The sequence below is a fragment of the Taurulus bubalis genome, assembly GCF_910589615.1.
Source record: "Taurulus bubalis genome assembly, chromosome: 2".
Classification (NCBI taxonomy): domain Eukaryota; kingdom Metazoa; phylum Chordata; class Actinopteri; order Perciformes; family Cottidae; genus Taurulus; species Taurulus bubalis.
Window position 1 is genome coordinate 40,780,214 of NC_136590.1, and position 24,151 is coordinate 40,804,364.

The 24,151-nt window shown below is 41.9% G+C and overlaps 1 protein-coding gene across 1 annotated transcript in view; it reads left to right on the forward strand.

The window, feature by feature from the left end:
- The window catches only part of cltca (clathrin, heavy chain a (Hc)), a 31,260-nt gene that overhangs the window by 220 nt on the left and 6,889 nt on the right, over nucleotides 1–24,151 (forward strand). The window contains exons 2-21 of the mRNA XM_079238006.1: nucleotides 8,901–9,108; nucleotides 12,550–12,821; nucleotides 12,963–13,124; nucleotides 13,219–13,332; nucleotides 13,929–14,102; nucleotides 16,816–17,013; nucleotides 17,291–17,491; nucleotides 17,908–18,060; nucleotides 18,225–18,347; nucleotides 18,976–19,113; nucleotides 19,224–19,388; nucleotides 19,499–19,679; nucleotides 20,522–20,685; nucleotides 21,920–22,045; nucleotides 22,134–22,276; nucleotides 22,915–23,149; nucleotides 23,233–23,355; nucleotides 23,437–23,582; nucleotides 23,681–23,864; nucleotides 23,951–24,143. Of these exons, the coding sequence (XP_079094132.1) occupies nucleotides 8,901–9,108; nucleotides 12,550–12,821; nucleotides 12,963–13,124; nucleotides 13,219–13,332; nucleotides 13,929–14,102; nucleotides 16,816–17,013; nucleotides 17,291–17,491; nucleotides 17,908–18,060; nucleotides 18,225–18,347; nucleotides 18,976–19,113; nucleotides 19,224–19,388; nucleotides 19,499–19,679; nucleotides 20,522–20,685; nucleotides 21,920–22,045; nucleotides 22,134–22,276; nucleotides 22,915–23,149; nucleotides 23,233–23,355; nucleotides 23,437–23,582; nucleotides 23,681–23,864; nucleotides 23,951–24,143 (3,403 nt within the window). The remainder of the gene's footprint in view (nucleotides 1–8,900; nucleotides 9,109–12,549; nucleotides 12,822–12,962; nucleotides 13,125–13,218; nucleotides 13,333–13,928; nucleotides 14,103–16,815; nucleotides 17,014–17,290; nucleotides 17,492–17,907; nucleotides 18,061–18,224; nucleotides 18,348–18,975; nucleotides 19,114–19,223; nucleotides 19,389–19,498; nucleotides 19,680–20,521; nucleotides 20,686–21,919; nucleotides 22,046–22,133; nucleotides 22,277–22,914; nucleotides 23,150–23,232; nucleotides 23,356–23,436; nucleotides 23,583–23,680; nucleotides 23,865–23,950; nucleotides 24,144–24,151) is intronic.

A 24,151-nucleotide genomic window follows, 5' to 3' on the forward strand; every position in this document is an offset into this window, starting at 1 on the left:
GACGTTTATCTTAGTTAGCATCTAGCCCTCTTGCTAACACTTTGACAAACCACCCAGGTTCGTGATATAGCGTTAAATAACGGACGCCTGCCACTGCAATGCACGAACAGCATGTTTAAAGAAAGCCTATCAAGTCGTAATCAGAACCGTTGTGTTATCCCAGCGTTTTCTTATGAGTTAACGTCACGTATAGCGTTAGTTGGCTATCAGCAATGAACACCTTCTCAGAAAAAGTGTCCGTTTTCTCAGAGTAACGTGAACGTCACACGTTGATATAATATTAGTACAAATGGTCACTTCCAATGCTTCTTTAACGATAATTGTGAGAATACCTAACGTTTCACCTTTAATTCGTTGTTCATTATCGTATTACCTGCACTGACCTGGATGAACCGTAAGAGGTGCACGAACTGCATAGTAACGTGACAGCTGACCGTAAAGTAAAACGATATTTCCACTTTTACATTCAGCCTACTTGTCTGGCTTTTACACATTCTAGAGTATGCTGTAACTTTGAACGTGATTATCCGACCCCAGGAGGATAATGACGATGGCCGGTTGTAGATATGGTCATGTGGTATGCTGGCTTGTCGATCGCAGTCTGACTAACGTTAGCCATGTTGAAGGACTTCTCCAAAGTGTGTATTAACTAAAAATGACTTCTGTGAGGCTTACTCTTCCCTTGATATGGTAGTAATTCAGCAGGTATCACGCTCTGTGTGGTATTAGAAAACAGGTGGTTTCCTTCATGTGCATGCCTATGCACTATATGGACTGGGCTTGCTTCTTGGTTTAAATGGCCACACCTTTACTATAATACTAATACAACTGCCAGTTGGGCAGGTTGAGGAAGTGGAAACATTAATGTCTCTCCAAGCTTATGGATTCAGTCTGGAAGTCTGACTTTCAATAAGTAATGAATAAATGATAGTGACTTTTTGGTGTTTCAGTCAAGCCTCAGATGAGATATAGGATATCTCCACCTATTGGCTTTTAATAATGTCATTTGTTTAATCAAACTTTTATTTGTTTTCTAGCCTGGTCCGAAAACACAAACCGCTTTGTGCTTCACAGGCTTATGTGACAAATGACTCTGAGCTAAATGTAGAAAATGTACCTGTGATCCAGGCTCTTGTTCTTCGCTTTCATTTTCTGTAGTTTCCAAGAGGTCCCATCTTTGTTCAACACTTAGTAATAACAACAGTGTTTAGACACTGATCCCCAATGTGAGCTCAGGGTCAGTACTATTGGAGTATATTGTGACTTTCAGTATCTTGTTTAGTGACAGCTCAGCAGACGAACGTTTGAACTTAGTAGCTTAGTAGTGATAGTTTCATAGTAGCAGGAAGAAATGAGACTAGTTGTCTTATTTATTCCTGCTACTATGAAACTATCGCATTTCTTACATATTTTGTAGAGTTGGACTCACGGTTTGGTTCTTGTTTTAAGGCAGGTGGACACTATCCTCCAGATTTGTTTGGTTATGTTTGCTTTTGATGAAAGGCAATCAAATTTACAGTGCAAACACTGCAGTCTGTGTTATTTTCAATCTTAGTTTATGGGACAGCAGTTGATATGTAGACCTATCACAAGAGTATAGAGAAACAGTGCATCACAAAGCTATGCAGAAGTTCTTTGTGCATACAGTTACAATGAAATGAGTATGGAATGATTTTTTTGACTCTTTTGTTAAGTCCTCTTCTTCGCAGGAGTGGGAGTGCAAAAACAGTGCAATGCAGAAGTGGTGAATTACTGTGGGTACTCTGAACTATAATTGATCTAATATTATGTCATCAGCGAAGTGAAAGGCTATGTTCTGACACTAGATCTTTGCAATGAAATTATTCTGGTTGTAGCTTTTGAATTTACCTATAAGCTTTTTATTCAGGGAATCGGTGTATTTCACATGTAACTTCAAGTAGCTTCTTGTCATTCATACTTGTTGATCCGTTTTACTGTTATGCGTGATGCAACAACTTTTTTCATTTTATTCAGATTACTAACTGTACCGCACTCTAGTTTTATGCGATATGAACTGTATGCTTTTCCTGATTTGTGACATTGACACATCACAAGGTCATTTTGTGTGACTAATCAACTCCCAAGAGATCTCCAGCAACTATCACTAATGCATGACCTGCATATGCCGATTCATGCATGTTTCACAGCATGCATCACGTGAGCAGATCATGCAGAATATTAAAGCTGGGCGATATAGTCTCAAATCTAAAATTTTGTGCAGTTGGTTTGTAGTAAATCTCTCATTTGAACCAACTCTCTTACAACTTCTTAAAGAACTCCTATTTTGTAGAGGCCTATAGTTTAAGATGCTAGTATTATGTAGTTGTCTTGAGAAGTTAATATTAAACGGTATCACAGCAAATATCTCATATCATGGTCAAATTATCAAGATGTTATACTTCTTGGTTGTCTATATGATACTTTTGATTTTTTTTTTTTTTTTAATGAAGCTTACACACATGATTATCTTATTGACAGCTTCTGCAGGATTTGGATTTGTAGGAATCCAGTGTAGGAAGCTAATACACAGAGCCAGCTGTAGATTGCCTACGACAGCTTAAAAGCAAGCATTTATCTAGGTCTGTGCTCCCTCTTCCTCTCTAAAACTTTGCAATTGTGTGTCCTCTCTCATCCGGTCAACTTGCATAGCTTGCATTTTTATATGTCACCCATTTATATAGTGTAGTGCAGACTCCAGTTAAAGAACTTTAATTGCACAAGGGTCATGTAAAATACCTGAAACTTAGTGCCCCCCGCACAACATAGTATATGTAATCGGTTTGTCAAGCGTTCTACTTTGTACACTTATTTTAGTAAACTGTAAATAGGTAATGACTGAATAGCAGCTCCTACTTCCCAGGAGCAAATCAGTGGAACGGTTCTGATCAGTAAAGAACCAGTATCAATTTAATTAATCCTTCATACACACGCCTACATGGAAGTTGATAATAATGGTTGATTAAAAAATGTCTCTTGATCCCATTTACGTAATAATAACATGGTGCCCATTCTTTCTTAACAAAGGCTTCACTTGCATATTATATTTAGTAAGCAGGGTTTGTTAAGCCAGGTTTCCTTTCCTGGGCCTGTTGATTATTTGTGTAGGGAAAAGTCTCAGCTTATCATATATTGTGTTAATTCAACACAGTATTTCACACATGTCCATAATGACATGTTACTGTTCATTTACTTTGTCTGCATATGTGGATGTTTGGTTGGTATATACAGTAATCTGTTATATTTACAAAACATGTCCAACTGTTCTTGCTCAAAAACACCCACCATGAACCTTATTGTTAAATGTCTAAAATGAAGTTTGTATTTTCCCCAGAACACCTGGCATTTGTTGTATCATACATTAAAAAAAAGTGCTTGCATATTTTTGTATACTCAATGCTAAAATTGAATTGTTTTTTTCTTGTCTCTAACACTTGAGAACTTTTTACTCACACACTTCATCAACCCAGGATAGCCACATGAGCAGAGGATCAGACAAACCCAGAGTTATCAAAACTTTAAAAAGAGGAAACAAAGACAAACTTAATATACATAGAATGATTACCCTTAAGTTCCATTGTAAACACCCATTAGGAGTAATTAGATTGTGGTGCCATGCTCTTAATCTATAACCATACTCGGGTTGGATAGTGCACTTTGAACTGTGCTAGTAACTGACCAGCTGATATCTCGTGACAGGCCGTTGAGGATACAGAACTGCTAAACACTTGACATTCTGCAGCACTGACTAAATGTAAGATAAAGCGCGCATTTGTGAGAAAGGAAACTGCAGTTCCAAAACCACCTCAGCAGAACTGGTCGGGAGTGGAGATGGATGAGATCCAGAAATGCATGCATTCCTTCCTCCCTGCCCCCCTTTTGCTTTATCAGAAACTGTAAAGGCAACCCTCTTGCTCCTCACCCCTGGGCTGGTCACATGTCTCCCACCAGTGTCACATGGTAGTGGAGGAGGCAGCACTGGGCAGGCCTGTTGTTTCAGTCCTGGTAGACAATGGGTCCCTGGTTTCCTGTTGTGGAGCACTGCACTGAAGTGCTGCAAGCCTCAGCACATAACATGGCACATCCTTCCCTGGCCTCCCTTGAACTTTACATGTTGCGGACACACACCGCTTTTTTTCTGCTGAGCAAGACGCTGCTTTCCTTTTTGAAGGAGCAGCATACAGGTTAAATCAACAAATGGGACTCACGTGCCGTTCGGAATAGTTCAAATCTGTTCGGTGATTCCTTAAAAGCAACCATCAGCTCAATTTTGAATTTATGAAGTTTTACTGAGCTTTCCTAAGGGAGAACATTTGTCCTCTGAGCTGAATGACTGTTGGCTATGGATCATCTCAAAGGAGCCGGACAACCTCATCACTAGGGCTGCATAATGCATCGGTTATTTGCATTGGGAAAGAGTTGTATAAACGTTGGATTTTGGGACCCATATCAAATGTATACCTAATATTACACCAGTTGCAGGGAAGATCTCATGGGCCCACATGCTGAAGAAAAATACTAAGATATTCAAATAATTTAATGCCAAAAGCTAGTAGTTTGTTGTGTTCTTCAATTATTGTTTAGTCAGGGCAGACACTAATTAACTAGCATTTATTTTGATGTCTGAGTCGGAACCAAGCATTATAGTCAGAAACATGGTGGTACTACAATGAAATCAAGATAATTCAATATTTGCTGGTATAAGCCAAGATGATCGCTGGTCCTCACTTATAAATGAAATATAAGTGAACTTCATGTGGGAATTTTCGTTACCTTGTTTTCCCATTAGTTCTCCCTTCGTAATGAAAGGATGGAAATGCTTCGGCTTGAGACGATTGTGTTTTGCTTCTTCTCCACGTGAAGCTCTTGCTGTGTCTTCTGACATAGATTTTGATAACATGTTTTTTTGTAGAAAGTTGTCCACTTTGACATTCTTTTATCAGTAGTTTTGGCATCCTCTGTCAACTGATTCCTTTAAGCAGTAAGAGATCGTCATGTTAACTTGGCTGATTGGATGTTTTAATCAAGATTTACTGCAATAAAACCAGTGTTGAATGAGTTACACCAGTTGGTTTGCAATAAAGGGCACTCATTTCCTGACTGTCCTGATAAGTGTTGATGGTTGACATTAACTGATGGGCTTTCTGCAAGGCTCACATTCTTTTACTTGTATGAACGGCAATTTTGCTGTCTTTGTTGGAAAAATATTGCCTTGCAGGGCCACTAATTTGGGACATGACCTGCTATAATGATGTCATTGAAGACACAGTTCTCAAAGGGATTTGAATGGAGTGAGGTTTTGAGTTGACGGTTTGTGATTAATTATAGTAATGCATAGTGTATATTAGTGACTCTGAGCAAAATTCTCTGGCTAGCTGGCCTCGTCTCTTCAACATTAGCATTCAGGCCCTCGTGCAAATTTATATTTCTCTTCTGACTTTTTCCTCTTATTTAACAAGCTTTGTTACATGCGTTGAACACGGTCACCAGATTAGTCTGTTGACCATCATGCTGGAGTATGCAGGACATTCCTTCTCACTTAGATTTCTGTCCAGTCTCCCTTGTGCGCTGCTCTTGCTCAACTGGTGTTAGCTGCAGATGGATTTCTTGGTTTTAGGCTCTCATCTGCCCATGAATGCTTGGGCCCGATCCCTGGCCCCTCCTGTCTGCATGTCAAAGTGTCTTTGAGCTAGACCCTGAACCCCAAGTTGCTCCCCGGGTGGCTTACAGCAGCCCACTGCTCCTAAAGCTTAGGCTGGATTAAAGGCGGAGGTCAAATTCTGTGTATGTAATGTATGTGGCGTTAAGAAAGTTGTTGAGCTAAAAGCAGCAGTGCCAGGGCCAGGCGGGCGAGACTAAATGATTTTCCACATTGGTTGTAGCTCCACTGGTTTGACTCGCCGTAACCCAAATTCCTGGGTTACGGTTTCCATAGCAAACCAGTCTGACAGACCAAACTGGTGTGGTCCGTGTCCCAGAATTGCACCATCTGTCCGATTGTTGGTATTTATTCATTCCAGGAGACAGAGGTAACTTATTCATTGTGATTAGGCCCTGCCGCTGTCTCCTGTTTCTGTTTTACGAATGCTTTTCATTGTGAATGAAAAGGCTTCCTGCTGATCCCAGAATAGATGTCAGAGAGAGAGAGCAAGTAAATCTGTCTAGAAAACTATTGTGTAATGATAGAGGATAGCTTCCTGTCCTGCTTAATACGTAGGCATACCTCAGTCTGCTTTATAGAGATTAGAGAGACGATTTAAAGAAAGTCAGTCTTCGATCTCATGGCTACTACGTGGGATCTTTACACTTTCTTTTTTTAACATTGGTAAGTCCATTTCATGGAACATAGCTTTTTTTTTTATGGTGATCTGTGAAGGCAAAGTGTTTGCTGGTTAGTAAAGCATATTCCCTCTGCGGGTTCTTTCCCTTTGTGTGGTGTTGGAATATATGTTACGTGAGTAAACAAGGCTTCTGCTCCAGACAATGGCAGCGATAAGAAGCCTGGACGCTCCGATGACGTCACTGTATGATGTCACCCTCCACAGTAATGAAAACCCATTAAAACACTGTGGTGAACGCTTGCTACAGACCACTTGTCAGTTCTTTCCCCATAACTGGTAGTAACACTTGTTTGGTGAGGTAATTTATCGCAGTGTCATTGAGAGGGAATGGGGTTACACACTGGTGAAAGAATGTGGGTGGGGCAGGCTGAGGGGAGGGTGTGTCCATTGATAAAAGGTGTTCCCACTTCGTTGAGCATTTCCTGGAACTGTGGCTTCTGCTTGCTGATTAGGACTCTACAGCCAATTGTTGACAGTGGAGCCACATTTTATCATTAGCAAGCCATGAAATGAACACTTGACGCCACCAAGCACTAGTAAATTGTGGCTGATGCGCTTAAAGGCTTATTTTCAGAGATCCAATTTGTGTTCACAAAACTACTTTGACATTTGAAATGTAAATTATGTCTTTCGAGTAGAATACAGAACACAAGAATGCAAACTCAACATGTCCCCGTTCAGCTAAAGCCATCAGCTAAAAGGTCTTTATGTAATATTAATATACAGAATTGTCCATCGGTAAACATCCATGTATGTCTACTTAAGATTAGTATCTTATTACAGTTTAAGTGTATGCTTCTGTGACTGCTCACAACATAATGCTGGTGTGTTGCTGTAATACAATTTAAATAAGATTTCCCTGTTATATACCACACTGCGACTATGTTAGATGGGTTGTTAGAGGGATTTTTTTTAATGCATTTTCTTGATGGGATGAAATCAGATGTTTTTGTGGCAACTAAATATTGTAGGCAAATAGGTATTTGTAAGTAATTAATTGCATTTTTTTTAAATATTCATTCTGTGTTTGTAAATACATATTCAAGGTAATGTATTGTCTTAATGTGTAGAACTAGTTTCATCTGGCCTGTTATGGCACAATTGTCACAACATCGGTGCAAAACAATAAACCACAAAAGTAATTTGTAAAGATGTGTCTACAAAGCTGCTGTGACTCAAGTTTGATCAGGAAATTGTGCTCGAGTGCAATTTGTACAACCGTGGTGTATTGCTGTTAGGTTGCGAAAGTCAAGGAAATTGCACCATCAAATTGCAAACTTTTTTTTTTTTTTGTAGTTTCATTTCCTCCAAGTTTACTTCACAGCAGCGTTGCAATTTGTTAGCAAGAAGATGATGAAGTTCCGTTTGTGTAGTGAAAGCAGCTTGTCTCTTGCTATGTTAAGTGTTACTTAAATCTGGTTTGCAGTGGTTTCATTTTTAGAGCGGTAACAATGATGCATGGTTTGTACTTGTACCAGAGTCTTGACTCTCCTACCCAGAGAGGTTCTGGCAGTGCCACTCTGTAGGTTGTGCTGTGTCAGGTTTTGTGTGCGGCGGGCGGGATGCTCTGTTTCCAGCCTTGGCAGTAAACTGGGCTGCAGAGCTTTCTGGTGTTAGGCTATGTGCTGCAAAGCATTTCACCCATAGCCTCAGGCTTTTGCTTTGATGCAGATTAAACCGTTTTATATCCTGTGTCACATTGTTTGTTCTGCAGGGACACAAGGGAAGTCAGGGAAACTGAAGCCACACTGCTGGACTGTAGTTTACTTTGTTGCTTGATTCAGTTTAGTGTTGATCCTTCTATCACAGCTGATTGTCAGGACGGTGTTCGAGCAAAATAGTCTTCATGTAACGCTGGTTTTACTCGTAGCCTCGACTAACTGCTCCCAAAATGCAGTAAGCTGCACAAAGACCTTGTTCGACTTCTGGTATTCAGACTGCAATAAGACTGTGTTGTGTAATATGGTGGTAGTTAAATCTTTGGCCCATGCTCTGAGAACTTGGCATTGGGTTAGACCTCCTCCCAGTACAGCGCTCTAACCATTGTGACCACGCCACAGCTCCAGTTCAGTGTCAGGCTTGATGACCTCATCAGCTGGCTGTGGTAGTGTGAGGCAGCTGACCGGAGTGCCAAAGCTTTCTTGACTGTTGTTGTCTGATCAGGACCAGGCATTTATTTATTTATTTTGATTGTTAAAAATCATATTTGCTGTGAACAAAGTTACTGGGGCTTGTGAGCCGCCTGACACTTGCTGCAACACTTGAAAGTCACTTCCTGCCGTCCGACAAGTTTTCCCCCATCCGTTATTTCACCAAAGGGTTGCCTGGACATCTCTGGGGAAATAATGCACTGGTTTAAAGTGGAATTAAAATAAACTAGAACTGCCCGGTGACAAACGGTAGCCTGGAGATGAGATTGTGGCAGGAAGAATTTGATCTCAATATTGCCATTGATTATCTTTGGAAATAATATTTTACTGTTTTGCAGGCTATTTTTTTTAACTTAACACATCTCCCCCATTTTTTCCCCATTTCTCTTAGCTCCAAAACCTAGGGATCAATCCATCCAACATAGGCTTCAGCACCCTAACCATGGAGTCGGATAAGTTCATCTGCATCCGGGAGAAGGTGGGTGAGCAGTCTCAGGTGGTGATCATTGACATGGCAGACCCCAATACACCCATCCGCAGACCCATCTCGGCTGACAGCGCCATCATGAATCCAGCCAGCAAAGTCATTGCACTTAAAGGTAAGGCAGTGTGTTGGCATTGCAAACCACATTTTTCTACAACTTCATTATATTCTTTCAGTGTTGTATTTTAACTAACCCCCGTAACCCCTCTAAGGGGCCCGCAGCATTCAGTTCTGACATGTTTGTTCAATATAGAAATACAGCGATATTAACCATTTAATAATTAAGAATATTTAGAAAGTATTCTCATCCATTTTATTTCCATAAACATCCAGCTACTTTAGTTTTCCACTGTAAATTAGTTTTTATCGGCCAACATGTATGTTTCTTCCAAACATTTGTCCTGTAAATATTCAAAGTAGCATATTTTTATTTTTGTCCAGCATCCATGATTGCTTTGACTTTTTTTGTTTTGTTTTTGTCTTTTCTATGTTTTTTCTTTTTCTTTACTGCTTTCTTATGTGTTTGCAGACGGTGAGTTGAAATTTAACTACTTCATTGTGGAAGTAAAATCCTGTTTTCAAGACAGCATTTATGAAATTATCCCATTCAGCATTGCCCTCTGCTGTAAACAAATTAAGCATATAGACTATATTGATAACAGCTGACATGACTATCAACTATTGTGTACAATTGTGCACTTTAAACTCGGGTTTTGGTACAATTTTCTTAAAGCCTGTTTGTTCATGGCCTTTTTTTAATATTTGATTTATCTGAACCCATATCTGGATAATTCTTTGGACTTTTTCTTTGTAAACAGGATTTAGCTTTCACAGCCTTATAGCTTGCTGGCATTTCATAATTTGTATTACATTTGAACCTGTTTAATGTGGTAATACTGTGGGTAAAAAAATATTTCATTTTAATTCACGGTTCTTCTCACAATTTTCATTTGAAATCCATGTCTTCTTCCGTCTGTGTGAGGTGGTCATTACCCAAACCTGTTTCACTTGTTTTCCAGCTGTGTTTAATATTTGTTAATTCATTCTTTTGCCAAACTTGTGGTTCCCTAAATCAAGGCCTGAAGATTAGTTTTCTCCAACTACCAGAGAGCGTAGACTGAATGTGCTAACCTCTGTGGGAAGTCTTATGGGTTTTTGATTGGTTCTACATAAGTTGTCCCAGATGAGGAGTGCCCGGGGACAAGAAGAGATTTTGGATAATAACCTGTGAGGCTCGCTTGTCAGTGTGAGAAATGGAGTTAAAGAGCACTTGTTGTCTAGCTGATCCAACAATCTTGTGTCCATCTGTCTGTGTTCAGCTTGTGGCCTTCTACACTCCCAACTATTAAAATAACATGTCATGAGCCAAACAGCTTGTGTCTTTGGAATTTTGGCTAAACTATCTGCCTGTGGTCCCAGCCTTATGCTATGAATTGGATGGAAGGATGTCTGAGGCCCTTTGGGGCCTTCAGGTTTTCTTCTGATGTATATCACACATCCTCACAGTGATCATGAACTGACCACATTATTTACCCCAACTGCATACCTAGTGAACTTCAGTTGGTGTTCATACTTACTAATGAGGAGGTAATAACTGGTTACCTCCTCATTGTTTTTGTTGGATTGTTCCTGGGATGTTGATGGTAAAAGAAGGTGCAGGTTTGACGGCGTGTGGTCCGTCTCTCCTCCCTTTTTTAAATTTATTTATTAGTCATATTTAGTTAAAAAGCCTTTTTTTGCTGACTGGCTTCTCCACTGAGGATGTGGTACAATGTGCAGTTATAAACTTTATGCTGAACTTTTATGGACTAGATCATCACTGACAAACATGAGACAATAATGTCATCTCTTTACATTATGCTGCCTTGTTAAATGTCACACAGAAAATGCATAAGGCTCTGTGCTTTCTGTCTTTAAGAAGAAGCAGATTGGTTTAAAGTGACTTTCACCCTGATCATATTTTTATTGATCACTTCAGTTTGCTGTAAATTTTGTCCTATGGTGATTAAGACAGCTCAGGGAATGCTTCCCATAAAAAAAAAAACAGTTTACTTTCTGAAAAGGAACAGGTACAGTGAGCTCCAGATCCACATTGCCTCACGTTATAGTACCCGTTTTTTCCTCACTAATTACGCAGCATAGGGTTAGCGTAGACTCTTTCTCACTTTTTCACCCCCACTGTCTTCCCTGCTCAGTCTACCATAACTATGCTTCTCGGCCGACCTTGTCACATGACGGTGTCGAGCTGTGACCTTTTCATGTCACCCTTTCTGAAGGACGGACTAAATGCGCACACACACCTCCCAACAGCTGATCATAATTCAATAAAAAATCCCTTTTTGCTTGCTCTTTGAAATTTGGCTGCTGCTGCAAGTGATCCATTCGCCACACCACATTCTGTACTCTGATCCCATGGCTTAGTGATCTTGACAAACTGATCTTGACAGTTGTGCTAACGCATTGGTCTTTGCTTTTTCTTACTCTGTCGACGAGTAATGAATAATGAGCAAACAAGGACATCACACTGCTTCTTAATAAAGCTTTAGCTCACTAAATTAACCTTAACTAATACATATAAATGCAGGTGAGTGAGCCCTTTGATGAAAAATGATCTGTTATCAGGACAAACGTCCAACTTCAATCAACCACAATCATTATAGGAAACCTTTCCTGTGACTCTTGTCCAAAAGTCTCCCCTCCCGTTAATTGTGCCTGTATCTGTCATGCTTCTGTCGTATTCCACCGTTATGTATTTGACTCAGATGCAGATGTGTTTGCCTTTTTTGTGAGTTGTTTGTTTCTCGCTTCTATCCTGTCTGCTTCCTCTCTCAATGAAGGCTGTTCATTTGATGGGGTGGGCCACGTAGTCGGACATGACAATACATGACATATGGAGTACATTTTTTAAACTTCTTTGAAGAGATATGGTCACTTTAGTAAACTACTGTGTTTATCAGTCTATATTCTTAATCTACAATGACTATTATGCTAAGAAAAATAGGTATTCAGTCATTCACTCCCATAAACAGGAAGCCCCTCTGACTATGTTTTGTCTTAGTTTTACTCACTGGATTGTTCGTTAAGTTACAGCGCATTGAAAATGACTTTTCCTTACTCTTAACTTATTTGACCTATAGTCGTCCATGCATCTGGCATTGGACAGCTCTGCAGTTACGGTCTCATTGGACTGCCAATTCATAATATACCAGAAGAGTTTAGAAAGATTTACTTGCTTGAAGTGCACATAATTGACACAATGACTCCTTGTGTAGTCTACCTAGGAGGCCAAAATGTAATCAACTTGTTTTTCGATGCCAGTTGACTCACTACACTTCAGATACAACACTATTTCCGACTACAGCATGTATGGCATCCCCTTTCTATCAGTCATGGCATCGTTGCTTGATGACCTCTGTGTCGTGACTACCAATATTTCAAATTTGAATCTCCTTTTTCTATCAAAATCTGGTGTTTCCTATGAATCTGTGTGGGCACACCGTTTTCAGTGACTATAACATTCCTCTGGGGCCCGGTTCCTGCCCCCCTTCCCTTCCAGCAGCCTCCAAAACCCTTCAGATCTTCAACATCGAGATGAAGAGCAAGATGAAGGCGCACACCATGACTGACGATGTTACCTTCTGGAAGTGGATCTCCCTTAACACGGTTGCACTTGTGACTGACAATGCCGTCTACCACTGGAGCATGGAGGGTGACTCGCAGCCTGTGAAGGTCTTCGACCGCCATTCCAGCCTGGCAGGCTGCCAGATCATCAACTACCGCACCGACGCCAAGCAGAAATGGCTCCTGCTCATCGGCATCTCAGCCCAGGTAAATTAAGTCCAATACCAAATGTATTTAGTTAAAATTGAGACATGCCTTCCTCAAAGAGAATACACAGTAGATTAAGCACTGGTTAGCCAGATGGTTTAATATGTTATTAGACATTAATGTGTGTTTTACCCTTTTCAGCAAAATCGGGTGGTTGGCGCCATGCAGCTGTACTCTGTTGACAGAAAGGTGTCTCAGCCCATTGAAGGCCATGCTGCCAGCTTCGCCCAATTCAAGATGGAGGGGAATACAGAGGAGTCCACTTTGTTCTGCTTTGCTGTCAGAGGGCAGGCTGGAGGAAAGGTGATTGGTGTTAATAACATAATGGGGAAAACAGGATTTGCTACGAAAAGCCAAATCTGAGTCTGTTTCTCACATTTTCTCCTCTTTGACGCAGTTGCATATCATTGAAGTGGGGACCCCACCAACTGGCAACCAACCATTTCCAAAGAAAGCAGTGGATGTGTTCTTCCCTCCAGAAGCCCAGAACGACTTCCCTGTGGCCATGCAGGTAAGAAGCAAACTTCCAGAATGTACCACCCAAGTCAGACTAGGGCTGCCATGTTTCCAAAAAGTCAAGTTTGAACGAATCTGAATTAACAGGTAATTCGTTTTAATTCATTAGAATGCAACACATGGAGCCTATTGCACCCTATCTTGCAGTGGCATTTATTATTTTATTTTTTAAATGGGCATCAATAGTTCCACACACTGCATCTTAGATCATTTGATTATTTGCGATAATCATGGCTTTGCTCAATTGTGTCATCTTTCATTTTTTATTCATCATTTTAGTTTACTGATAGGTCAACAGGGCATGCAATTGGTCAAGCTTATAGTGAAGTGTTTAGGAATGCCCTCTGCTGGACCACACAGCAAACTACTTCAAACGGCCTGTTGCACTTGATAGATAAGTGTCGATTCCAGCAGGTCATTGAAGTTTAAATATTGATGTTTTCCACACGCTTGCGCTAAAATTTTAGTTTCCAATAAAACGTGATGGCTTGTGCTCAATGTGAAATCAGTATAAGTTAACGTGAGGTCTATTTTATTTTTTTAAGAATAATCAGGTTTACAGACTCTATACTTCATCTTTGTTTTTTACAGATAAGCTCCAAGCAAGATGTGGTTTTCCTCATTACCAAATATGGCTACATTCACTTGTATGACTTGGAGACGGGCACCTGCATCTACATGAACCGCATCAGCGGAGAGACCATCTTTGTTACTGCTCCACATGAGGCCACCGCCGGCATCATCGGGGTCAACAGGAAGGGACAGGTAAGGTCGACCTGTGCTCCTCCTCAGTGATCGAGGAAATTAAATGTATGTTTTGAATCGCTGCTCAGTCTTGCTCATGTCAATGTAAAATTGACATGACCAAGTATTTTTCTTTACCTCTAACACACAGCCGCCACTTTATTATGTACCCCTTATGTCATTAGCAAACATGTGTACAGTAAATCTGACACCGGTTAATGAATGTAAACCATCACAACATCAGTTGTTGCATGAGGAAATAACAGCAACCCTTCGTTTTTCTGTCGTCATCAGGCAAGCTCAGACTTTGCCAGGAGGCATTATAAATAATCCAAGGTGTTGGGTTTCAGACAGACGGGGGGAGAGAGAGAGAGAGGGTTGTGTCTTACTGCTTTTGTAAAGCTGAACCAGAGAGGAGAATTGGATCCAGCCAGCTGACTAATAATGTTCCAGCCAGACCACACACCAAATTAATAATTGAGTGAAGGGAGGAAAGCTGATCTGAGGCGGTGGCAGATCTCTGTGTGTGTGTGTGTGTGTGTGTGTGTGTGTGTGTGTGTGTGTGTGTGTGTTCACACACACATCACATGCACACAAACACGTACACAGTGGCAGTGACAGGCCACTTTTGGTGCCTCCAATTGGTAACCTAATACTAGGTAATACACTACTACAATGCTTTTCAGATACACTTCTCTTAAATCCGCTTTAAATCTTTGGTCAACAACATTAACAAAATCTAACCTGATGATGCGGTTATTTGTTTTATCTAATACTTGCTAATATTTTAGTTTCTGTTTGTGTGGGATTACAGTACTTTGGTAATTGTAAGCCAAACTCACTGCGTCACAGCAGTGAGAAATAAAACGTACCACCAAACCCCACTTTGAGGTGAGGCGCTAAGATGTTGACATCATGGCTGGACATGACTAAGATGGGTACCAATTTGAACATAAAATTTGTGGTTTTAATCCTCCTTACAACTTAGTGTCTGGTATTCACTTGTTCGTCTCCGTGTCTCCAGTATTTCTTCCATACTGCCTTAACTGGTTCCCTGTCGCTGTCAAGAAGTTTCTAATTAGTAGCTATGGACTGAGTCTCAGCATCAAGATTTCTGATATTGTGACTCAGACCGGGCAGTGTGTATGTGTCAGACCTGGCCTGACATTGACATGCATTGGTGATAGCTGCAGTCTAGAACTGCTGCACACAAACCAGAGGGAGACGGAGTGGGAGTAAGTGAACTAGCAAGGGGGGGGGGGGGGAAAGCTCACACCCCGCATCAGCACATGATGTCAAGAGGGAGGCACAGCCTGGTGCCCTGAATCCTCTTAGTGCTGGTCCTCTCATCCAATCACAACTTCCACCTTATCTCCTTGCATTTTTACTCTTCTCTGTGTGTGTGTGTGTCTGGGCCAGTGTATCACTCGATACGACCGTTCATGTGTCATCTGACGCTTGGCGCTCTTGTTAAGAACAGTTCTGGCAAACTTGTCTCTTTCCTTTTTCCATCAGACTCTGATAATGTAGATGGAGTGTTAAAGTTTAAATTATTAAGTATTGGCTCACTTGTCCAGGGGATTTGTTATATCTGCCATGTTTTCTCTTTGTTATCATTCCTGACTCAAATATTGGACTTTTCATCTCTTTCGGGTGCTTTATCCTCCTCCCTGACCACACTTAAAGTACATACTGAGTAGAACAAAGAATCTCCTGTAGGCGGCTGTAGCTCATGGAGATGAGTGGTCGTCCTGCAACCACAAGGTAGTCGTTTCGATCCAGTCTCCCCATAGCTTGCATGTCAAAGTGTCCCTGAGCAAGACACTGAACCCTAAATTGCTCCCAGGGCGCTTCACTAGAGGCAGCCCACTGCTCCTTAAAATACTAAGGATGGGTCAAAATGCAGAGAATAAACGTCCCCATTGTGGGACTAATAAGGGATTATTCCTATTCCTCCTAAGGGATCTATTTATTTTTTTGTCCGTGGTTTATTTCATCCAGCCCACCTCCAATTAGCCCACCCACATGTGAGTGACTCTGCTTTAGTGGCTGGAAGAATGAGGTCTAGTCACCCGTGTTAGAAGCTGGGGGCACTGACCTGCTGGGCTTGTTTGTAGAGGGGCCAACACTAGCTGTCTTTCTCCTTTCAACCCCTCCCCTTTCCTCCACCCTGCTCTTTTCATTCGACTCATTCTCCTTTCTGTTTCTGTTGCCAGACTTCTCACAAAAGCCATGCGTTGCACTGACCCACTAATAATACATTTGAATTCAGCAGCCACAACGCAGGGCCAGGCAGCATTTAATGGCGTTTAGCGCTATTGCCCACAATTACATTCAGCTGAGCTTGCCCACTCAGTTAATTTCTGCCACTGGACATGAATAAGGAATGTGTTTTATGCTCGCATAGTTAAGATGAGTTCAAATAAAAATTGCTTTAATTCAGAGCCATTGTTGGGGTGAGAAAGCAGTTCATTTCATTTATACATGCTAGGCATGCCTTTAAATGGCTGCAGTCTCCCTTACTTTCAACAGACTTTTAAAAATAGAGGACCCAATTGGATGATAATAAACTGAGACAAACTACAGACAAAAAAAGCATACTGTAAGGAAATGTGGTGTTTCCCCATCTGATTTATACAAACAAATCTTTAAAAGAAGATAACCTCTGTCAGCCTGATGACTGGCTGGTCTCTAGTGAACTGTACTGCAACATTCTATTTTTCCCGTAACACAGGTGCTGTCAGTCTGTGTGGAAGAGGAAAACATCATCCCCTACATCACTAACGTGCTCCAGAACCCGGATCTGGCTCTGCGCTTAGCTGTTCGCAACAACCTCGCCGGTGGTGAAGAGCTCTTTGCACGCAAGTTCAACAACCTGTTTGCTGCTGGCAACTTCTCCGAGGCCGCCAAGGTTGCGGCCAATGCACCAAAGGTACTCCTCCTGTTAGCATGGGGCCGATCAACGGCTCTCTGATAGTCTGAACAAAAAGCAATGTAGGGTCCATATGGTTGTATTTAGTGTTGAATTGCTTTATGATGCAATTTCCAAAAGTGCACTACAGGCATGTACTGCTGTTTTGTTACAACTGAATTTTGTAGTGAATCCCTGTTTTGCAGTGACAATAAATGATCCTTCTACCTGCTTGTTTTGCCATTTATCAGTCATGGAGATCTCCGCTCACCTTCAGTTGACCTTTCCCCCCTCTCAGGGTATCCTGCGAACCCCAGACACCATCCGTCGCTTCCAGGGGGTTCCGACTCAGCCAGGCCAGACCTCCCCTTTGCTGCAGTACTTCGGCATCCTGTTGGATCAGGGCCAGCTCAACAAGTTTGAGTCCCTTGAGCTTTGCAGGCCGGTCCTCCAGCAGGGACGAAAGCAGCTCCTGGAGAAGTGGCTGAAGGAAGACAAGGTATTGCTGATCTCCATCTCGGCCTCCAGACACAGGAAGAGGCTTTTCCTGAGCTGGCTGTTTGTTTATTTGACTATTATATTGGATCAAGTGACAACATCCGTTATGTCAGGAATTTGTGATGTTGCCTTTAAAAACGGTAGATTGGGGTGGTTCTAAACTGCTTCAATGGTAAACAACATGAGATGGGGGATCTCATTTCATGTATATTTACATTTCCCCAAATTTGGTATTTAGCATATATTTGGTAAATGTATAAATGCTAAAAAAAACAAATACACATACTTGCTATTTATTTTCTTGATCTTTTTAGTATGCGCTCCTTTTTCATTTGACAGTCTGGGTGTATTTTTATTTCGCATCTATAATTGTACTGAATTGCCTCCAATGTTGATGTTGGTTGTCCTGCGTTTCAGTTGGAGTGCTCAGAGGAACTGGGTGATCTGGTGAAGGCAGTGGATCCCACATTGGCACTCAGCGTCTACTTGAGGGCCAACGTCCCCAACAAAGTCATCCAGTGCTTTGCGGAGACTGGTCAGTTCCCCAAGATCGTCCTGTACGCCAAGAAGGTACGTCTGTCTGGCTGAGGGGATAGTTGAGCTCTTCAAGTTTGAAGTGCATGACCAATAAAGGAGAGGCAATTCAAAGATGTAGTTTTCAAGCATACTGTAAATGAAGATGTGCGTCTCCATGAAGTGTAGTGATGTAAATGTATCCATTGTTTCTGTTCCAGGTGGGCTACACCCCAGACTGGATCTTTCTGCTCAGGAATGTGATGCGGATCAACCCAGAACAAGGCCTGCAGTTTGCCCAGATGCTGGTCCAGGATGAAGAGCCACTGGCTGACATCGCACAGGTCAGAGGAAGGGATGAGGGATTTCCAGTGAAAACCTGGGTTTTGCTAATGAAGTACTTCCTAATTTTAATCATATTGTTATAAAAGTGTAATAGGTATCTGTTGCAGCACTTAAAGAGATGTATGCATTTTTCTCATTGAACCTGAACAAGATGAGTTTAGTAGGATTTTAAAAATCAACAACGTATTTGGCTGAGTCACATGACATGCCAACATCTGTGAACCTCAGCTATTCTGTGTATAAAGGAAATTCACCTCTTCCTTTACTTCCCGCCACTGCAGACGCACTGCAAATGCCAACTGCTGACACAGCTTTCTGTTTTGCCTCGAGCTGCTGTACTGGTGGGGAACAAGAGTAAAACACATTGCATTGGAGACTTTCTTAAATCTTTGGAAGAGGGAATGTGGCATTCAGCCATCTTTCTCTGCATCTCTCACTTAAAATTGTGTCAGTGGTGCAGAACTTTAGGAGCATGTTGGACGAAGGTGTCGTGTACCGATGGTTACAGAACTACTTTTTTTTTTTGTTCAATGAAAGGTTCTGACAAGTATTTTTCTTGTCGTGTTTTCAGCTAAATAAGCATGGTCTGTCTTCCTCTCTTGAGTGCTCTCCTTTGTGTCTGTCCAGATCGTGGATGTATTCATGGAGTCCAACCTGATCCAGCAGTGCACCTCATTCCTCCTGGACGCTCTGAAGAACAACAGACCCTCAGAAGGACCACTGCAGACGCGCCTGCTGGAGATGAACCTCATGCATGCCCCGCAGGTGAACACACCTACACATACTTTCCTTTAAGGAGTCTAGTTAATAGAGCTGGGGTGAATTTTTTTTGTATATTAATTTTTAACTTCTTTCTTGCGTTGTCATGTTTGCAGGTCGCTGACGCTATCCTGGGCAACCAAATGTTCACCAACTACGACCGTGCCCACATCGCCCAGCTGTGTGAGAAGGCTGGACTCCTGCAAAGGGCACTGGAGCACTACACCGACCTGTATGACATCAAGCGCGCTGTGGTGCACACACACCTGCTCAACCCAGAGGTAGGCTTCAGCCACTGTCGGCGTGAAAAGAAATAAAATCGATCCTGTTGAATACAGACCATGGTCGATATTGTGTGACCCATGAGCTTAACTTAAACTCCCACCTCCAGTGGCTGGTGAACTTCTTCGGTTCGCTGTCGGTGGAGGACTCTCTGGAGTGCCTCAGGGCCATGCTGTCGGCCAACATTCGCCAGAACCTGCAGATCTGTGTCCAGGTGGCTTCTAAGTACCACGAGCAGCTCACCACACAGTCTCTCACCGAGCTCTTCGAGTCCTTCAAGAGCTTTGAAGGTGAGATCCTAAACTTTTTTTAGATTCTTGACACTTTCATTCGTGAAACACTTCTTATTGATCGATCTTGTCTTGTGAAAAAAAACATATCACATGAGTGTGCGCTCTTAGTTTGCTAATGGTATTGTGTGTGTCTCTTATGACTGACTGCTCCGCCATACTTGTGGAACAGATGGGTCTTTATGGGATGCATTGTTGTCGAGTACTTTGCTAAACTATGTCTCTGTTTAATATTTAAAAAGATATTGATGGATACATTCACATTGTATTGTCTCTTACATTACTGTAATTATTTCCTGTAATGCCCCCCCGCCTCCTTTTTTGGGCAATGCTACTTCACATTCCCATACAAATATATTTGTAAACAAAGAAACACGTTTTCAAGTTCATGGACACTGACATCAGAGACTCTCAGTACTGAGAAATAGCCAATAAAATCCTTAAAAATACATATGTTTTGTATAGGAGGGCATTTCACAGAGTGAGACATCAGAGTTGTATTCAACTTGTCCTTCAGTTGTTTTAACGCAGCCATTCCCTTAAACCCAGGTACATGTCCCCTAATATTAAGCTAAAGCTTCTACATCTTCTCCAATCTAATGATTGTGTTATGGATCCAGTAATACATCCTAAAAGATATAACTGACATTTAAAATGTAGCTCCATGAAAGTCGTTTTGCTCTTCCCTAAATAGCTTATTGAACCTTTTATACTTCATTATTCCAGTAATAGTAGAGATGAACTTAATCACCTCCAGGCCATTCTGCACAATCTATTGATGGTCCTGGCTCTGCTGTGGCCTACTTGTCTAACTGATATAAGTGACTGTGTTTCTCTCTCAGGTCTGTTCTATTTCCTGGGCTCGATTGTGAACTTCAGTCAGGACCCTGAAGTCCATTTCAAATACATCCAGGCCGCCTGCAAGACTGGCCAGATCAAAGAGGTGGAGAGGATCTGTAGAGAGAGCAACTGCTACGACCCTGAGCGCGTCAAGAACTTCCTCAAGGTAAAGACGCAGGGACAGCTGGAATGATCCAACGCTGACATTTTACGTCTCTTCTTCCTTTACCTGGTCCTTTCTTCTAATGTGGTCAAGCTGATTTTTTTAATTTTTAATCTTATCTGAACCGCTTGGTTAAGATTAACGCCATTTTAGTCTTAATGCAAAATCTCCATTCCCCGTCTCAAATCGCCTAGTTTTTGAAGTGCTGAGTCGGTCTTTACAATGCTGCATGCTATTAAAGGAAAAGCGTCACACATGCCTTAACATTTTGACCCCTTTCTATAGATTAGAAAATGATTAGTCACTGGCAGATCCCCAGCAGTGAATTCTCTTTTGTGTTTTTCCTCTTGTCTTTGGAATGGCAGGACTTGTATCAGGTAAATCTATCCCTCCCCACAGTACAGGACTTCTCCCTCTTTTCTTTTTTGCTTTCACCCCTACCCGTGAACTTCAGGTTTAGGATTGGGATTTGTATGGAGGTGTATATGCTTATACACCACAATTCATACACCATACTATATAGCGTTATGTAGCCCTAGTCATTCCTTGGATGTCTTGGTAGTTGCAGTTCATGGTGAACAAATTAGGTTCCTGCACTCCGTATTTAAAGAGATTGGAGGTCTCTGTGTATAGTGTGTCGCCCTGTAATAGGAGCCCGTAGTCAGTTCAGCATGTTCTAGGATGACATCGACAAGGTGCACAATCCCAGTTTGTTAATCCCGTATGAGTGTGGATGGTGGCATTGTGGCACAGAGGACTAGTGGTCAGTGATGTGTAGTGTTGACCTGACAACTGGCAGCTTTCTGTCTGCGAATAAGTAAGAAATGGAGATGCACCGAGAATCTGAATCTGCCAAGACGATTGGTTGGTAACTCTGCTGTGAAACATGCACATTTTGAATTTGTTGTAGTGGGAAACCTTTTATTTTTTTCTTCCCATTGGTATTGTATTAATTATGTAGTTTTCTTTATCTTTTAAAGAGGGTTGATGTAGCTGGAAAATTATATTTGAAATTGTATTTTCAGTGACTCTGATGAATGTCTCACCATCTTACACAGTATCATATTGTCATACCTGCAGTAAAATAAATATACTATATTCTCTCTATAATATTACATGTAAGGTGCGGTGGTAAAAGATGCACCAAGGTTGGTTGATGTTGGTTTTGTGGCTTGTGTAGTGCTGTTGTGTTGTCTTACTCAATCTGGCGTCTTTCCCTTCACTGTGTGACTAACAGGAAGCCAAACTCACCGACCAGCTGCCACTCATCATCGTCTGTGACCGCTTTGACTTTGTCCACGACCTGGTCCTCTACCTGTACCGCAACAACCTGCAGAAGTACATTGAGATCTATGTACAGAAGGTAAGGCTTTCAAATGCATCATGACGCTTATACTTTATCATTGTATTTCAGAAATAAGATGAGATGTATCTTTTAATTTGTTTCTTAGGTGAATCCTAGCCGTCTGCCTGTTGTGATTGGTGGTCTCTTAGACGTGGACTGCTCAGAGGATGTCATCAAGAGCCTGATCCTGGTCGTCAGGGGACAGTTCTCTACTGATGAACTGGTCGCTGAGGTGGAAAAGAGAAACAGGTGCTGCATTATTCTACCTACATGTTTTTAAACATAACAAATACAAAAAGTAATGTTGTCCTCCCAGATAGGGGTGATGCCTTTTTTACTTCTATTTAGTAAAAGGTTAATCATCGGGCGAGAACGTGTTGTGGCTACCAGTAGTTGCAGCTTCATCTGAAACACCAGATGGTTGAGAAGATAAAGAATATTCGAAATTTCGATGACTTTTCTATGACCGACAATTTGGCTTCGAAATGGAAACAGTGCTGCAGCATTATTATTTTCTCTAACAACAACTTGTGTGATATTTATAAAAAATGTCTGTTTATTCATTCATTCTCCTCGGAAATGGGCTGCTTTCTGTCGCAGTGATGCATATCAAATTAAAACGGTTGGGCTTTTGATTGCCGTGACTTTTCAGCAATCATACTTTACTAATCGTCTTACAGGAGAGTTGACCTTAGTCTAACTTAATTTTTAGTGGAAGTAAATATTGTTTATACATTCCAGTGATCTACAGAGTCTAACACGGACTGCCCTCGTGGAGAACCTCTTCCATCTAGTGCGCTCAGTAGGATTTTAATTGTGCTTCATTCCTGTCTGAGACATTGTGTGAGCAGTCTAGAGGACGTGCTGACATCCCTCTTTCCTTACAGACTGAAGCTGCTGCTGCCCTGGCTGGAGTCTCGTATCCACGAGGGCTGTGAAGAGCCCGCCACCCACAATGCTCTGGCCAAGATCTACATCGACAGCAACAACAACCCAGAGCGGTTCCTGAGGGAAAACCCATTCTATGACAGCCGTGTGGTGGGAAAGTACTGCGAGAAGAGAGACCCCCACCTGGCCTGTGTGGCCTACGAGAGAGGACAGTGTGACCAGGAGTTGATCAACGTGAGGATGAGCTTTTTCTACTTGCCTGCCTCTTGTCTTCAATGTAGTGGGAAGAATTGTAATTGATGTTCTTTTCATATCAGGTCTGCAATGAGAACTCCCTGTTCAAGAGCTTGTCTCGCTACCTGGTGCGCCGCAAAGACCCTGACCTGTGGGCCAGCGTGCTGCTGGAGACCAACCCCTTCAGACGGCCACTCATTGACCAGGTAAAGTACACAAACAAACAAGTCTCATCCCATTTGATGCACCTGCCCGACGTTCTCTAAGCTCTATTCCTTGGCCCACAGGTGGTGCAAACAGCGCTGTCAGAAACCCAGGACCCAGAGGAGGTATCGGTCACAGTCAAGGCCTTCATGACCGCAGACTTGCCCAACGAGCTCATTGAGCTGCTGGAGAAGATTGTATTGGACAACTCTGTCTTCAGTGAACACAGGTGTTTACTCAAAACATTTTGTCATTTCAAAATCCAATGGCAAAACTAAAGTGTGCTGAAGTCTCCATGTCTGTTTTTTTCTTCTTCTCCCACCACAGAAATCTGCAGAACCTGCTGATCTTAACCGCAATCAAAGCCGACCGCACTCGTGTGATGGAGTACATCAGCAGGCTGGACAACTATGACGCTCCCGATATCGCGAACATCGCCATCAGCAACGAGCTCTTTGAGGAGGCCTTCGCCATCTTCAAGAAGTTTGACGTCAACACCTCTGCTGTGCAGGTCAGTTATTAGCTCTTAAATAGCTAGAGCAACACCTTATTAACTGCAGAAGTATTGATCCTCAATGTTCTTTGTTTTTTATCTAGGTGCTGATCGAACATATTGGCAACCTGGACCGGGCCTATGAGTTTGCAGAACGCTGCAATGAGCCGGCTGTATGGAGCCAGCTGGCCAAAGCTCAGCTACAGAAGGACTTGGTTAAAGAGGCCATCGACTCCTACATCAAAGCCGATGATCCCTCTGCTTACATGGAGGTGGTACAGGCTGCTGATAAGAGCGGTAAGGAG